Below are 18,339 nucleotides of genomic sequence, written 5' to 3'. Positions count from 1 at the left end.
CCCTTCACCTGGGGGAGGAACCACAGACACTTTAGAGACGGGTCCATGGTGTAGTACACCCTGTAGCCCTTCACCTGGGGGAGGAACCACAGACACTTTAGAGACGGGTCCATGGTGTAGTACACCCTGTAGCCCTTCACCTGGGGGAGGAACCACAGACACTTTAGTGCAGGGGTTCCGTTCTGACCGTTCTATTACCACGGACTGGCTGACAGTTCATAAAATGTGACCAAAATGCCATTGGATCTTTTTTTTTCTTTTTTTTTTTTTTTCATGTCATATGAAAGCAGGCGGGAATTCAAGGTTTTTTCATTTGCTGTCACTCCAAACCACCAGTGGACTGAGTGCTGGACAGTGACTGTGCAGTAAGGCAATACTGCTGCTGCTCTGTAAGGCCAGCTAATCCATAATATCTTTGTCCAACACCACAGCGCGTGCGAGAGAGAGAGGGGTTGTTTGTTTTAACCACAGATGTCAATAAATCCATGAATATATCTGAGATATATAATCTCTTTTTTTGTAGGCTACTTCCTTTTTGTACCCCAGACGGTCTCATGGATTCTTTTAATTTTTCCCATGGGTTCATTTTGGGCAGTACGCACGTACGCACGTTTTTCTATACTTAAGTAAAAGTATCAAAAGCTATACCCAATTCTAGAAATACCGCATTGTCCCGAATATAAGACGACTTCGATTATAAGCCGACCCCCATATTTCAAGACTCATTTGTGGAAAAAGAACATTGAATGTCAAATAGTCTAGTCTATAATACGACCCCGCATTTTAAGATATTTTCATTGGAAACAAACAGAGTCTAATATTCAGACCAATAGGGGTAGTACAAATTCGGTATAAGAAATGTACTTGAGTAAAAAAGTATATAGAACCGAAGTCTGACGTCACTCTCATAGGGGATTGTAGATCGCCTCATATAATAAAATAAAATAAACAAATCATCCAGGCCGCTTCACTCACATGGATATGAAGAATCAACTGACTGAGAGAAAACGCTAATGTTACTGCTGCTGAATTAGTTACATTTTCACTAGAATCATGTATCATTATATGAGTGACTGACTGTCGCAAACGATACAGAGACACCTCCTGGACAATAACACCAAGACGGCTTGTTTATTGTTGTTATTATGCTTATATGAAAGATTTTAAGATGACAAGCTCCAAGATCTACAAGATCCGCTACACCATGCCGTCCGGGCCAGGGGTGTGTTTTTCTTCTTCTTCTTTTGGAGTAGAGGCCATTGTGATATTGTAAAAGGTGAGTCCGTCTTATCTGTGCCTGCGCGCCGCAGCGCGGCGACTTTGACCCCGCCTTGTGCTCAGGACTCAAAAGGCTGCCATGACCTTTTTAAAGTGAAGTCGTCCTCTTCTCTTCACTCCAGCGCGCTTAGTTGTTCACATTAATCTTTAATATCTGAGACAGCCAGCCCACATGCACTCTGGTGGCTGGCGACACAGGGCCTCTCAGGAGACTGAGTGCGTGACTATAACCCCAAAAATACACCCGCTATTTTTAGCATACATTCTTTTTTGCAGATTTCAGGACGCCGTCAGCCTGCATGCTAATCCCACCCTCCGGTTGCATGAATTCACATCTTCATGTGTCTTCTCCACATGACTGACTGACATTATCTGGCTGCATTGAAGTGTATGATTTAACTTTAAACAAAGGAAAATGGCTTGGGGGGGGGGGGGGGGGGGGGGGTGGCTGGTGGCTGGGGGAAATGGCAAAAGAAATCATGATATTGATCGTTGAATCGCAGAATCACAATACAATTAAGAATGTCAGTATAAATCGAATCGGCACCCTATGTGTATTGAGAAATCGTATCGAATCAGGAGGTAAGGGAATCTTCCCACCCCTAATGTGTGAGTGCGTGCATGCGTGCGTGCGTGCGTGCATGTGCATGTGCATGTGCGAGTGCGTGCGTGCATGCGTGCGTTGCGTACCTGTCCGTTGGGCTCCTCGGGCTCCTCCCAGCGTACCATCACTGTGTTGGTGGAGATGATCCTGGCCTGGACGTTCCTGGGAGGGCTGGCCGGGGCCTGGTGGGGAGGAGAGACCTTAGTACTAGTACACTTAGATTAGATTTATGTATTAGTATAGTTGTTATTACACTAAAGGGTGTCTCATTGTGATGTTATTGTTCTGTAGCTAGTGTGTATACTTCTATGCCCTGTGTCTGTAACCTTGTGCCTGAATGTCCCCCAGGGGAGGAAGGGACAGGTCTGTCTGTCTACTACGGTATCTATGTCATAATAACTGGTTAAGATGTGTCTGTGTGAAGTGATTCCGACAACAGCGCTGTAGCTGGCTAGCCTTTAACCCTGGTAAATATCATCTTGTGCCATGCAGACAGCTAGACGTACAACACAAGGTCTGTTTTCTAGTGTAAATGTCAGAGAAAGGAGGTTTCAGACAGGGGGAGACGCTGGAAGGCCAATTGATGCCAGAGTTTAAGTCCGTCTTCAGTTGCTGCAGCAATACAATAATCACTGATGATGTAATTTGCAGTCGGTGTCTTTTGTTGTGTGTCGGTTTCTTGTGTTTGTGTCTAAACTGTCTGAGTCAACCTAAAAGGTTTCATGACATTATTTGTATTTATTTTTATTTTTCGATTTTTCTTTTAAGGTTTTATGACCTCAATTACATCCACACAACCTGAACGTTGAACATTCAGTGGATGTGGTTTTCTCTGTGTGTTCTGAAGCCTTTTGAGCTGCCATGAAAACAGGCAAAACAGTGAAAACAGTGACATCTGCTGGCAAATCCCATTGATATGGGATTTGCTGAGTTTACATCACACAGAGGGAAATCTGAGCAGTTTGAGCCAGAAAACGCCAGACCACAGAAAATTTACTGAAAAACAAAAGTTCAGGTCTTTTGGGTGCAATTGAGCTCAGAAAACAAAACAAAAAATAAAATAAATACAAAAAACGTTATGTCACAATGCCTTTAAAGGTGGTGTAATGTTATTATGTTATTCTGTCCTGCATTATGAATGCACTGCTGAGAGTGTACACTACAGTGTTAGAATGTAGTGCATTGTTGATGCTGTTTCTTGAGTCTCATACATACAGTATGTGTTGTTGGTTTCTTTTAGCACTGCCTAGCCGCTCCAATACGCAGCTGTGTCTGCGTGTTTGTGTGTGTGTGTGTGTGTGGACGTACCTGTTCTCCAGTGCAGGGGGCCCTCCACCACCCTCATGGACCTACCTGTTCTCCAGTGCAGGGGTCCTCCACCACCCACATGGACCTACCTGTTCTCCAGTGCGGGGGGCCTCCACCACCCACATGGACAAACCTGTTCTCCGGTGCAGGGGGCCGGACATACCTGTTCTCCAGTGCAGGGGCCCTCCACCACCCACATGGACGTACCTGTTCTCCAGTGCGGGGGGGCCTCCACCACCCACATGGACGTACCTGCTCTCCAGTGCAGGGGGACCTCCACCACCCACATGGACGTACCTGTTCTCCAGTGCAGGGGGACCTCCACCACCCACATGGACGTACCTGCTCTCCAGTGCGGGGGGGCCTCCACCACCCACATGGACGTACCTGCTCTCCGGTGCAGGGGCCCTCCACCACCCACATGGACAAACCTGTTCTCCGGTGCGGGCCTCCACCCACATGGACATACCTGTTCTCCAGTGCAGGGGGGCCTCCACCACCCACATGGACGTACCTGCTCTCCGGTGCGGGCCTCCACCCTCATGGACGTACCTGCTCTCCGGTGCGGGCCTCCACCCTCATGGACGTACCTGCTCTCCGGTGCGGGCCTCCACCCACATGGACGTACCTGTTCTCCAGTGCAGGGGGTCCTCCACCACCCACATGGACGTACCTGTTCTCCGGTGCGGGCCTCCACCCTCATGGACGGGGGTCCCTGGCCGATGCTGTTGAAGGCCGACACGCGGATCTCGTACTCCGTGTTGGGGTACAGCCCCCCGATGCTGTAGCGCGTGGTGGTGATGCTGTCCACCGTCTCGTACTTACTGTCCGGGGCCTGTAGGGGGCAGGGTTGGGTCACCATCGGGACATTTTCTTTAGTCGATGGTAAAGTGTCAGCACAAATAATTGCGCAGTGATTTAATTGCGTTTATGGTGTTAACTGTGGGAACATTATGAAAAAAAAAAAAACATGCATTCATGTTTGCCTTTTACATGAATAACCTGCAAATGCAGATAGACAGTGTAAGTGCCTCAGTAATCATATGCTTAGATGATTTATATTTATATTAGGATACATTTGCACGACTTGTAAAGACGAAACGGAAGTGGGCAGGAGGCTCCACTTCCGCTTTATATTTTACTCATGACAGCTCTTCCGTTGCTCCAGACTGTATGACGGAAGCATTTGGAAATTGCGAGAGGCAACAGTCTGGCAAACCAAGAACCTAGCATCACTCTAAACATTATAATATCACGTTTGTACATTGAAATTATAGCATAGGAGCTAAACTACTAGCAGAACCTAGCATCTGTCTGAACAATAATTGCACATGACAGTTATGACCAGTACCAATTATCCACAAATAAACAGCATAGCCAAAGTGGGCCATGCCTTTAATAGTTTTACACCAAAAAAGTTAGAACATATCATAAATTGTCTACAAGATCAAAACGCAAAACAAAATGTCTCGATCTTGTAGATTGACCATTAATTACAAGAGACAATTCAGACCCTGAAGCTTGGCGCGGAACAGTAACAGTACAGTAAAGTGACACACAGTGCCAGGCCTACCTTGGCACGGTATTGGATGATGTAGTATTATAACAGTACGGTGGCACAGTGCCAGGCCTACCTTGGCGCGGTACTGGATGATGTAGTATTATAACAGTACGGTGGCACAGTGCCAGGCCTACCTTGGCGCGGTACTGGATGTTGTAGTATTATAACAGTACGGTGGCACAGTGCCAGGCCTACCTTGGCGCGGTACTGGATGTTGTAGTATTATAACAGTACGGTGGCACAGTGCCCGGCCTACCTTGGCACGGTACTGGATGATGTAGTATTATAACAGTACGGTGGCACAGTGCCAGGCCTACCGTGGCGCGGTACTGGATGCGGTAATATTATAACAGTACGGTGGCACAGTGCCAGGCCTACCTTGGCATGTTACTGGATGATGTAGTATTATAACAGTACGGTGGCACAGTGCCAGGCCTACCATGGCGCGGTACTGGATGATGTAGTATTATAACAGTACGGTGGCACAGTGCCAGGCCTACCTTGGCGCGGTACTGGATGATGTAGTATTATAACAGTACGGTGGCACAGTGCCAGGCCTACCTTGGCACGTTACTGGATGATGTAGTATTATAACAGTACGGTGGCACAGTGCCAGGCCTACCTTGGCGCGGTACTGGATGATGTAGTATTATAACAGTACGGTGGCACAGTGCCAGGCCTACCTTGGCGCGGTACTAGATGATGTAGTATTATAACAGTACGGTGGCACAGTGCCAGGCCTACCTTGGCGCGGTACTGGATGCAGTAGTATTATAACAGTACGGTGGCACAGTGCCAGGCCTACCTTGGCGCGGTACTGGATGATGTAGTATTATAACAGTACGGTGGCACAGTGCCAGGCCTACCTTGGCGCGGTACTGGATGCAGTAGTATTATAACAGTACGGTGGCACAGTGCCAGGCCTACCTTGGCGCGGTACTGGATGATGTAATATTATAACAGTACGGTGGCACAGTGCCAGGCCTACCTTGGCGCGGTACTGGATGATGTAATATTATAACAGTACGGTGGCACAGTGCCAGGCCTACCTTGGCGCGGTACTGGATGATGTAGTATTATAACAGTACGGTGGCACAGTGCCAGGCCTACCTTGGCGCGGTACTAGATGATGTAGTATTATAACAGTACGGTGGCACAGTGCCAGGCCTACCTTGGCGCGGTACTAGATGATGTAATATTATAACAGTACGGTGGCACAGTGCCAGGCCTACCTTGGCGCGGTACTGGATGATGTAATATTATAACAGTACGGTGGCACAGTGCCAGGCCTACCTTGGCGCGGTACTGGATGATGTAATATTATAACAGTACGGTGGCACAGTGCCAGGCCTACCTTGGCGCGGTACTAGATGATGTAGTATTATAACAGTACGGTGGCACAGTGCCAGGCCTACCTTGGCGCGGTACTGGATGATGTAGTAAGAGACGGCCTCTGGGTTTCCAGAGTCCCAGGTGATGGTGACGCTGGTGGCCGTGGTCTCTGTGACGATGGGCGTGCCGGGAGGCTTTGGCAAGGCTGTGGAGGAGAGATGGGGAGGGGAGGGGGGAGAGAATATGGATATTATATTAATAATATAATGACTGAAGAATACAGTGTGTATACGTATATCGCTGCTGCTGCCGGGCCAGATGGCAGGTATCTGGTACCGTACCGGTATCTCCATATTTAAACCTTTCATGGGTTGTTTTTTTCGTAAAGTAATGCTGTATTGTCGTCACAAAGCTGTGGTGCTTAAGTTGCGAGAATAGCAGGTCTAATGTGCATGTGCACAAAGAGTTGCACAAAGAGTTGCAAAACTCTAAAATGAAAGCGGGCTTATTTAAGTCAATGAAAAATGAATTAACAAGAGCCTGTGACTAAATTAAAACTACATGGGATCCCTTGGAAGGGGGATATGTCCATAATTCCGACATCACATTGCTCCGGCTACGTGGCTTCGCGTGCGGTTAGGGATAGGAATGAGGTTAGGAATGGGGTGAGTCTGACCAATGCAACACGTCCCCCACCCCAGCCACCCCCTCCCCATTTCCAGAAGAGTAACAGTGTTGGACATGCAGGGTTTCCACCCGACAGAAGCAATATGTAGGTATACGTGTGTGAACCAGAACGCGGATATCAACTTAAACCCCAAGAGCCTTGGAACAAAACAAAACACAACACAACAATAAGAACAATGAGCTTGCTGCTGAAAGCTCTGTACGTTTTATTTGTTTATTCTGTAGAGACAAATCCCTGAAAATCCTCCATATATACCTTCTCTCTTTTCTCTCCTGGATAAGAAAAGAGACTTACTGACTTCATAAAGCCGCGTTCTCATGGTCTTTGAAGCGCGTGGTAACGAATCATTGTGGGATAAAAGCAGAAAAACACCACCACCACCGCCGCAATATTAAACAGCTTCCCTGGACACAGGCAGCACCTCCTACATGTCTGATGGTGACCCTAACTGCTCCATGAAACTACATTAGAATGCCAACCCACTGACTGCTCCAGTCAGTGAGTTGGCATTCTAATAGCTTTCTCTAGGTCTCTCAGTTTCTATTGGTCTCTCAGTCCCTCAGCCAATAAGCAGCCAGCAGGTTTACTCTACAGAATATGGCTTTCATTTGCGCCCCAGTCAGTCAAGGTCTGTCCGTCCGTCCGTCTGCCTGCCTGTTAGCCAAATAATTGGACAGCCCGATGCTTGTGAAACTTGGAGGGAGTGATCAGTAGAACGCCGGGTTTGGAGCTGAAACGGCATTCTCCGACATGGGAACGGCATGGAATAATGAAAATGATCTCAAATTGGCCACATTTATCTCCATTGATTATTGATTATTATCGCATTTCAAGATTAAAAAAAAAGGCACTCAAACTCAAAACGTAATAGTTGGTATAGGAGGAATCTCCGACGTCATGGGCCGATGCTACCAAGAACAACTAACTGCTCAATAAAGTTACAATCATCCCCGTCTCAAGTCTGATCGGACCCTACAAACTCTCCCGGGCGCTCAGATCAGCCGACGCAGGGAAGCTGGAAGGACCTTCACTAAAAACGCCAGGACAACGCTCCACACGTCCCAAACTCTTCTCCCTTCTGGCTCAAAAACTACCATAGTCTGAAAACCCAACTCTTCAGACTTTATTATCTGACAGCAAACATTTTTAACTCAAATCTTTGCTTCTGGGGGGTGTCCCTGGAACAACGTATTTTCAGATGGGGGTCCTTGACATGAAAATGTTTGAGAACGACTGACATACAGTAGGAACATAGGTTTTTCAGAAAACTGTCAGGATTTAGAAGACATTTTGTAGAATCGGCCTCTAAATGGGTTAAGAGCGTCTGCCAAATGCCTAAATTGTAATGAATTCTAAATGGGAGGTGTATAAAGGTCTTACTCTTGACGGAGACCTGGGCCGTGGCCTCGATGATGCCCAGGCTGCTCATCGCCACACACGTGTAGTTGGCAGACTCTCGCACGCCGTTCAGCTCCAGCACGTTGCGACCTGCGGCCAGGAAGGAAGGTCACCATCATGACGTTAATCAACACAATAACTAAACACTAAACAGGACATTTTATGCTGAGCATTTCTTTTTTCCTGGGTAGGGCTAAACACCTCAGCTGATCAGAGCCATAGAGTAAGACAGAGTTACGACAACTCCGTTCACTTCATGGGGCTTCAGTCCAAAGGCGTCTCTTCTACATATAGACTTCTATTGGCGAACAGTGACAAAGGCCTGGACCGTAAGTTTACGGAATGCATTGGAGTCTGATGGGCTTTGACAGTGACAAACGAGATACTTGAACCACGAGACCGGGCTGTGTTCTGCCCCCTCAATGTCGTAACTCTGTCTTACTGTATGGCTCTGCACCTGGTGGCACGCTCAGGTGAGTTTCAGTGATGTCATCAGAGTCACTGATGGCATAACTGATTGCTTCCCTGGAACAACATATTTTCAGATGGGGGTCGGCGGGCCAATTACATATAATCTTGGGAGACCTTGACATGAAAATGTTTGAGAACAACTGACATATAGAAACATGAGGGTTTTCAGAAAACTGTCAGGATTTAGAAGGCATTTGTAGAATCGACGTCAGGCCCAAATGGGTTAATTAAATATGCCCTTCGGGGGGGGGGGGGGGGGTGTACGTACCTATGGGCATCTCGTCCTCGGGCGTCAGGTCCTCGCTGCCCAGCATCCACTTGACGTACGGCATGGGAGAGCCCACCGCCACGCACGTGATGTTCACACTGCCGCCAGGCATGATCTCATGGTTGGAGGGCAGGATGGAGAACCGAGGGGGCACGCGGCGTACTGGGGGGTGGGGGGAGGGGGGGGAGGGGGGAGAGAGGGGGGCATGGGAGGAAGGAGGAGAAGAGAGAAGGGGATGGGGTTGAGAGAGAGGAAGGGTACAGACAGTGAGAGAGAGAGAGAGAGAGATAGAGAGAGAGATTGAGAGAGGAGAGGAGAGGTAACGGGAAGAGGGATAATGAACTTCAGGGTTTTCTTTTACAAAAAAGAAAACATATTATATTTGTGTTTATTTTTTTGCACAGAGGGATATTTCTAGTTTAATCCAAAACGATACTAATAATATGGCTCAGATGGTTTCAAACAGAAAGACACAGATCTTGTGTTGAGAGCTCAACCGATCAGGAGTGAGCTGTCTACTCAAAATAATAACGTGACAAACTCTTGAGTTACTCGTCCGAAGAAAGCATGGCGCCGCCCGGAGTCCGTCTCTCTCTCTCTCTCTCTCTCTCTAGCTCTCTCTCTCTCCACGCCACACCGCATGCTTTATACTATGTTCTCTCTCCAGCCACCGCCCACTTACTTTCGCTTTAAAAAATAGCCGAACCACGAACTTGCAAATCTCGAAAAGTGAGGATCTTACACTACAGGCTCATGGCGTTTCAACAGTGTTTTCGTGAGCCTGCAGATTGGCTATAGACTTAAGTGTGGAGGACGAAAGGTCACTTGACTTCACCTCTCTTGACTAGAAAAATGCATTTTAGTATTTTCCTCATCTGCGCCCCTCGGTGCAGTTGCTCTATAGCCTTGCATGGATCTTATAAATATCTCAAACTTAGCGAAGAACTTCAGTGTGAATCTACAATGAGATTCCAGTGTTGCCTCGAGGGCTTTTCTCGGAAGACAGACTTTCCATTTGTTGTTTTTATGTTTTTTAGATGGTTCGACCATACCCTGGACGCCGACGTGGTGAAGTGGTGAACGTGGCAATACCCGCTGCGTGTTTATATTAACGTGAATAGAGCGAGAAAGAGAGAGAGAGAGAGAGTGACTCATAGGTCGATCGCATGCCTGGGCGACTCAAGAGGAATTAAAATGGTGTAGGAAAAACACAAAGAAGAGAACGGAGAACCAAAGAGAGAGAGAGAGAGAGAGAGAGAGAGAGAGAGAGAGACAAAGAGAGACAGACATACAGACAGACAGACAGACAGACAAGGCAGCATTGAACTTCGGTATCACCACCTGGACATGATGTTTAACCCATTTAGGCCTGACGTCGAAAAAATAAAAAAAACGTTCGCTCTGAAAGAATATATATTCAAAGATTTGTGCCGCATTTTCACGATTTTTCAAAAATAGCAGACCTACAAGCTACTAATAATAATAATTCCCTTTATTGTTTGGCGAAACGGCCCTAAAAAAACCCCCCACATGTTGATTGCAATAGCGTCCGTGTGCTTTTAGTCATATACAGGCTACGAAGGGAAGCGAGAACGGAATGGCCCCGTTATACAGATGAAGTCCATGGACACATTTTGAATTGAATCGCCTTAAGACGTACCAGCTATAGACCGAGGGACAGACAGACAGACAGACAGGTCGAGGGACAGACAGACAGACAGGTCGAGGGACAGACAGACAGACAGACAGACAGACAGACAGACAGACAGACAGACAGACAGACAGACAGACAGACAGACAGACAGACAGACAGACAGACAGACAGACAGACAGACAGACAGACAGACAGACAGACAGACAGACAGAGAGAGAGAGAGAGAGAGAGAGAGAGAGAGAGAGAGAGAGAGAGAGAGAAAAGAAGAAGTCCTCTGCTTCTCTTCCGGACAATGACAATGCAATGCGGCATTAAAGGACAAAAAAAAATGCCACATTGTCAACAACAAGATATATATACCGATAACAGTACATACGGTAACGTTGTCAGGGACTAGTGGAGACAGTGTGGAGTCAAATGAGACGGCAATGTGGACAGACAGAGAGAGACACAGGAGAGAGAGAGGAGAGAGGAGGAGGGGTGGTGTAATGTCTAGCTGGAAAACAGAGTGATCGTCGAGCAAAGAGAACACACCGACCACACATCATGAGAGAGAGAGAGAGAGAGAGGGGCACAGGGTAAACGGTATATGGCAGAGAGACAAGAGTGAGAGAACGAGTGAAGGGGCGGAGGAACGTGAGGCTTGGTATGTTTCATGTTCATTAGTGAAAAAAAAAGGATTAATTAAAGTGAATTAAACTTATGTACATGTGTCTGGCGCTCCTACACATCAGGATGGCGGATAGAATGCAGGACAGGAAGGCGAGAGAGAGAGACAGAGAGAGAGAGAGACAGGGGGGGAGAGAGAGGGCAGGGGGGAGGCAAAGGAGGGAGAGAGACAGAGGGGAGGCGGAGAGAGATAGAGAATATTAGTAGAAGAGGGGAGGGGGGGGGCGGGTGGGCGGGTGGGGGGAAAGAGGGGGGGGGGGGGGGAGAAAAGAAGAAGGAAACGAGGAAGAAGAAAAAATACATGGATCTATTTCTTTTTTAAATCACACACGGCTACAATCAGAGCTCCTCCCATTCAGCTGCTGCACCCCAAATTAAATACATAAAAAAAAATGCAAAGGAACAAAACACTGTTTTCTTGAAGAAGAAGAAGAAGAAGAAGAAGAAGAAGAAGAAGAAGAAGAAGAAGAAGAAGAAGAAGAAGAAGAAGAAGAAGAAGAAGAAGAAGAAGAAGAAGAAGAAGAAGAAGAAGAAGAAGAAGAAGAAGACTCTAACTTTAGTTACTATAGTTACTTTGGAGATTGTAATTTTGATTAGAAAACATCCATTAACCAATCCAGCCCTATATATATTTCAGCCATTTGAAAATAGCAGATCTAAAGCGCACAATGCTTCGCGATGCGATGCATTGTGTGTAATATGTGGTTTTAGATATTTTAGATTTTAGCAGTGAGCCTGGACACTGGGCTCACTTCCTTCCTGGACTACGTGTTGTCTCAGTAAGACAGCCGCACCAAAGCATTATGGGAACTGTAGTTCAGGAAGGAAGTGAGCCCAGTGTCCGTGACATCATGGACACTGCTAAAATCTAAAATAGCTAAAACCACATTATTTCACACATGGAAAGAAATCTTCTAAACATCATTAACATAATATGTTTTTGCAAAAAGTGTCCCTTTGAGACCCTATGGCAAAAATAATAAATAGCGGCAGTGACGTCACACGTCGGGGTCTCTATTGTGGGCGCGCAGCACCGCCGTGTGGCGAAGCACAAACGGAGCTCTAACAGAGAGAGAGTGTGGCTGGTTAGGAGAGGGCACAGATAACACAAGTCAACTATCACCACGCCTGTCTAGAATGGACACAACAAACTGGTTATTAAAAAAACATTCACAAAGTCAAGTATGGGCAAATTAATGATGAATCTGGGGTTTCTTTGTTTAAATGATAGTTCATAATAATAATAATAATAATAATAATAATAATAATAATAATAATAATAATAATAATAATAATAATTAACTCTAAATTACTTGAAACTCTAAACATGCTCGATCAACTCAGCGTTGTAAACCTCCATTCCTTAACAACTTATTGGTCACGTTTCTGTCACTGTGTCTCAGAGAGGTTTGCTCATTTCAAGCAATGGCTTTTGAGGGGCACTATCCCCTCCAGCGCCAAATCTATGGACTTTTAATGTTTGTTTAGAGCACTAAACGTGATCTCATGTGGCAGCCAAGTCCATGGACTTTTAATGGTTGTTTAGGGCACTGTTAACGAACCAAGTCTATGGACACTTATTAAACACTTACAGTCATTAATGAATTAATTACTGTAGCCTCTGACGTGCCTTCCATTCTGAGCGGATTTGCTTGAGGAAAATTCCCCCAGGCCCGTGGACCGAAACTTAAAAGCCACCAATGTTAAATCTATCGGATCGCACATCTAAGTCATCCGAAACATAAACATTGCAATCACGACACGGCTAAAATCGGACATGAAATGCTTGTTTTGATTAGAATCGGAATCTGGGATTATAGAATCCGAGATAAAAGCATCTGAAAAATGTAAATACACAAGGAGTCCAGAGTCCAGGTGGCCAGATGTAGCTTACATTAATCAGTACAAGACATCTGTAGACATCTTTAGCACTTAAGTTCAATAGCCACTTAAGTGCAAATGCAATAGCCAAGTCTATGGACTTTTGTTTGTTTTGAGCACCTTAAACAGACATTAACAGGCGTCCCTCACGCCACACGAGTATTTTCTATAAATTTGCAATCCGCATCGATGATGATACAGTATGATTGGTAGTTGCATTTTGGAATTGTTCCACGGCCCATGCACTAGCCCAGTGAGATGTTCCAGAGCGAACGTTTTTAACTGAAACCTTTGCTTCTGGGGGGGTCCCTGGAACAACAGATAGTTTTTGGGGTCCTTGACATGAGATATTGAGCACCACTGATACAGAAACATGAGGCCTAAATGGGTTAAACGTGGCATCGTATAATGAGCATTAAGGACTAATTACATGGAGATAAGGTTGAAGATGGGTAAAGTGCTCCTTTAGTATAAAAAAAGATCTACAAATAAGTGTAAAAGTTTGCGTTTTCTGTACTTTTTTTTTCAAGGAGGGGGACATAATTTAGACAAACGTAAAATTATAATTGTAATATTTAATAGCAAATAAAATGTAAATACTGGCTGTCATTTGACAGAGAATGAGAATGGGAGGGGAACAAAACATAACTTGGAAATAATAAATAATAAAAAAGGGGGGTGGGGTGGGGGTGGGGGGGGGGGGCAGAAGCCGAAAGACACCCAGAATTGGACAGAAGAAGAAATTGAAGACAAAGAGAGACACAGTTAAAGAAGACAAAATGAATCCAGAGCTGTTAGAACACATTATGGCAAAAAAAGCATCTCCTCAGAACCTTCTGCATGCTGGAGAAACACCATGGGCTGCATCCATGCATGCATGCATCCATGCATGTACACACACACACACATACTGTATACATACATACATGTACATGCATACATACTGTAGTGTACATACATGCTGCACATACACGTCAGCCGACATTTCACCTATCCATCCATCCATCCCTGTGCAACACTCTCTCACTCTGCAAAATGCATATTGTGACTTTGTGGAAGAAATGTGACCAACTGGAATAAAGCGGGGGCTCGCAGGTCGCAACTCACTTTTCAATGCTCTAAAAAATATATATATCAGTTCCCGACGTTTCGACCATTGTGACCAAATTAACCTCAAACGTCTGTCAGGGGGAGCAGCCTTCCTGCCAAAAGTTTGACTTTTACCCTTCCAGTCCGTAAAAAAAAAGAAGAAAAAAGGAGGGGGCACAGCACCGCCTCTAACGCGGATGCACCGGAGGGTGTGCCCGTTAGCGAGCGAGTCGCCGTGCCGGGCGTTGCTAAGTCGGTGTCAGTCAACCCATTCGAGTCAATAACAATGTCCCGATAGGGACCACGCTGGGGCAAGACCTACGCTGTAGAGAATATTTTTTGGGGGCTGGCAGAAGTTGCGGGATTTTGGCGGAAGTACAGCCCAAGGAAATGAGGTTGACGCTTTAAAAAAATCTGTCTACGTTCTCCGTGAATGAAACTAAAATGTTGTGATTGGTCGAAAAAAATATCGAGTCCGGGGGAAATACATCTGACGGATGTTCCGGCCCAACACTTCCGCCGAAACCGTCTCTGCCTTAGCTAGGTTGTGACCTGCAAGCTTTTCTCTTTGCAGATGAGCTGGGACCCAGGCTAGATATAGGGTCAGAATCGTAATTCATACCCACCCCCTCCCCCATAGTCAACATGTGCCATTCTTGCCGTCTTTGTAGTGAGAATATGATTGTGTTGACCTGTAAAGTCATGTGAACGGCCTTCATCAGCTGATCGTATTCAGTATGTGATAACCTCCCTTATATCATGGTCATCACGTCACGTGACTAATGTTGACTGCATGGCAGGTAACTTTCAAACGCCAATGAGTGACATGAAATAAGTTGAACCCCCTGGAACTCCCTCATGGACCCACTTTGGGAACCACAGATCTAGAGAGCAGCATCATACACATTCAGTACATCCATACAGTACATACAGTACAGTACATCTACAGAGCAGCGTCACATAAACACATGCAGTACTGCCACTGAAACCACAGCCTGGGTGCACGTTTAAATGCTCTATCACAGTCACAGTGGCTCTCAAAGTGGGGTCTGTGCCTGGACCCCCGGGGGTCCTATAGACTGGGTAAAAACTGCAGAGCAGTTGAACCAAAACATTACTTATTTTCTATCAATTACTCGCCCCATGGTGCACATATGAGTTATACACATTGGGCCTAAATGGAAACAAGACCGCAATTATTCCTTTCGAACTGAGCGTCTGTACTCTGTTGCTGTTTTTACATTTGTGTTCAGTAAACAAATAAAAAAACAACATGACACGTTGAAATCGTGGAGATTTTAGTATTATTGTTATTCATTTTATTTATTTTTTGCCAATAAGGTCAGTAGGAACCTTAATCATCAAGTCTCATTTGACTCATGGTCATCAAATTATTAATATAAAAAAAATTCATTCATTCAAGGCGTCATTGGGTGTGTAATTGTAAAGAACATAATGTAATTGTTTGGGTGAACTACTCGTTTAAGGCCTATTTATATTTTGGATATTCATAAACATACGTGATATACAAGCTCACAATGTGCCGTGATTTAGGGTGATCTACAAGCTCACAATGTGCCGTGATTCAGGGTGATCTACAAGCTCACAATGTGCTGTGATTTAGGGTGATCTACAAGCTCACAATGTGCTGTGATTTAGGGTGATCTACAAGCTCACAATGTGCCGTGATTTAGGGTGATCTACAAGCTCACAATGTGCCGTGATTCAGGGTGATCTACAAGCTAACAATGTGCTGTGATTTAGGGTGATCTACAAGCTCACAATGTGCTGTGATTCAGGGTGATCTACAAGCTCACAATGTGCTGTGATTCAGGGTGATCTACAAGCTCACAATGTGCTGTGATCCACTCTTATGGAGGGTCTCCCTGACACTAAATATTTTCAGATTAGCGTCCGTGGCCACATAATGAATCAATGTGGGTGGTCCTTGACATGAAGATGTTTGAGAACCACTGATCCAAAAGACCCCCCCCACACACACACACACACACACACACACACACACACACACACACACACACACACACACACACACACACACACACACACACACACACACACACACACACACACACACACATGCCCACATGCTGAACATTGGGACAGTTTGTTGACAGACTGTACATAATTCATTCATAATATTCACTGATGATGTACTGTACATTCATTCAACCGCACATTTATATGTATTGGTCTGTTCACCCCTTCACTCTTTCAGAGATCCTAGCTGGGCCAGAAGATCACTATATTATTTAAAAATATATATGTTAATTTATTGCGATATTCATTTCCTGCAATTATTTTTGCATTAATTTGTAAAGCATCGTTTGTGTCATGTTGAGTACATTCGACGCAGAGTGCTGATATTAAGTGTCAATATTTTGCTTTCTGAAACGAGTGCTGTGCTTTTTTTGCCACCATAATATGCACCATATTGTATATTAGTGTCGCTTTGTATTGTGAGCTCGTACTATAGATCGGCTATATTTTAAACATTTTGAAAAAGAAAAACGGAGGAAGTTTTAACCATTGCGTTAAAAAAATATGAACTTAAAAGACTTTTGAGATGATCCCCCTGCATGGTAACCTTGATACGAGAGCTCACATCATAAGCCACCAATAAGCTGCCTCGTCACAAAGTCCTCCGTTCCGGTCCAAAAGAATCAAAATAAAAACATTCCAAGAATGTGTCAAGTACAGAAATAAAATGCTTTACGACAGAGAAGGGCTTCCTAACCGCGGATAATCCCTCCTACGTTGCGACGCGCGTCTCTAAGCTTAAGCTTAAATTGTGGCAGTTTTGCTGCTAAAACCTCTTCAACCTCTCCTATAAACTCTTCTTTATTAGTGGCTGCAGTGTCATTAGTCCTGTATAGGGCCTGCGGGGGAAGGCTGCATGCTATATGCTACGCTACGGGGCCGGGCACGCGAGGCAGGCAGACCTTGGCTCTGACCAGTGTTGTTTTTGGCAGCAAATTTAGATTTTAGTTTTAGTTTAGTTTCAGTCACATTTTAGTCAACTGGATGTTTTAGTATTAGTCTAGTTTTAGTCGACTAAATATCATATGATTTTAGTCGACTAAGTCTACAGTTGATTTAGTCGACTAAACAGTATTTTGGCGGGCCTTCATGCCGTGGCAATGGCTGATTTTACACTCGATCTAAAATAAAGGGATTTAAGATCATTAAAGCTGGGCTGTTGCCTGAGTCCAATGCATTTCTGCCTACTTCTGGTCCAGGAATTGTCCCAGTTGGTTGTCCCCATGCTCAATAGAAGTCTATGTAGGAGAGCCGCCATTGGACTGAAGCCCCATGGAGTGAATGCAGTTTGCATAACTCTGTGTATATCTAAGGCTCTGCTACACTGTAGCCTGCATGGCTGTGAGTGTGGGAGTTCTTCCTTAAATTAATATCCTCCCTCCCTAGTACTACGCTAAAGATAGATACTGGAGAGATAGTGCTTCATTTCAAATGTTAAGTCAACATACAGTAGGCATGCCAGGCCTATGCTGTAGAGTTATTCATTAATGCCGTCCTATACAGAGATAGATAGGTTTAATTTAAGATATTAAATAGAGAGGCGTATAAGGAGTGTTTCACAGTCACGCCAATAGATAGCTACAAATAATTAACCACTTAAACCCTCTGTTCTTAGGAAATAAATAAAAAAGCCTTCTGAAAGAATATATATTCAAAGATTTGTGCCACATTTTCATGATTTTTCAAAATCATGAAAGCAGATCTACATCATTGATTTTTCAAAATCATGAAAGCAGATCTAAAGCAGATCTACAAGCTCATAGCGCGCCACCGAGTGGCATGCTACGAGCTTGTAGGTCTGCTATTTTTCAATAGCTAAAGTATAACATAATGCTTAGTTAAAACACTGAAAGGGGTTCCCGTCCAGAATGGATTAAGCAACTTCAAATCTAGGGTTTTGAAAATCTGCTATTTTTGGCTAGCGTTCTCCCCCTCCAGAATATGGATGCTGGGGTTCAAGTGGTTGAATACGAACATTAAAAGTGCAACCCATGTTGCTTAGTGAATAAAACATTGTTTCTGAGCCATCTTGTATGGTCGACTACGTTAAGCTGCATAAGCCGCTGTCCTATTTATT

General features: G+C 45.0%; 1 protein-coding gene across 1 annotated transcript in view; it reads right to left on the bottom strand.

The window, feature by feature from the left end:
- The window catches only part of ptprsb (protein tyrosine phosphatase receptor type Sb), a 139,295-nt gene that overhangs the window by 57,369 nt on the left and 63,587 nt on the right, over nt 1–18,339 (bottom strand). The window contains exons 5-9 of the mRNA XM_083782502.1: nt 8,909–9,070; nt 8,152–8,259; nt 6,167–6,288; nt 3,864–4,025; nt 1,969–2,064 (exon numbers count right to left, since the gene is read on the bottom strand). Coding sequence (XP_083638628.1) covers nt 1,969–2,064; nt 3,864–4,025; nt 6,167–6,288; nt 8,152–8,259; nt 8,909–9,070 — 650 coding nt within the window. The remainder of the gene's footprint in view (nt 1–1,968; nt 2,065–3,863; nt 4,026–6,166; nt 6,289–8,151; nt 8,260–8,908; nt 9,071–18,339) is intronic.

This window comes from Protomyctophum parallelum, assembly GCF_964188405.1.
Source record: "Protomyctophum parallelum genome assembly, chromosome: 14".
In the NCBI taxonomy this organism is placed as follows: domain Eukaryota; kingdom Metazoa; phylum Chordata; class Actinopteri; order Myctophiformes; family Myctophidae; genus Protomyctophum; species Protomyctophum parallelum.
Note: the sequence above shows the minus strand (reverse complement) of the source record. Positions and strands in the feature narration are given on the sequence as shown.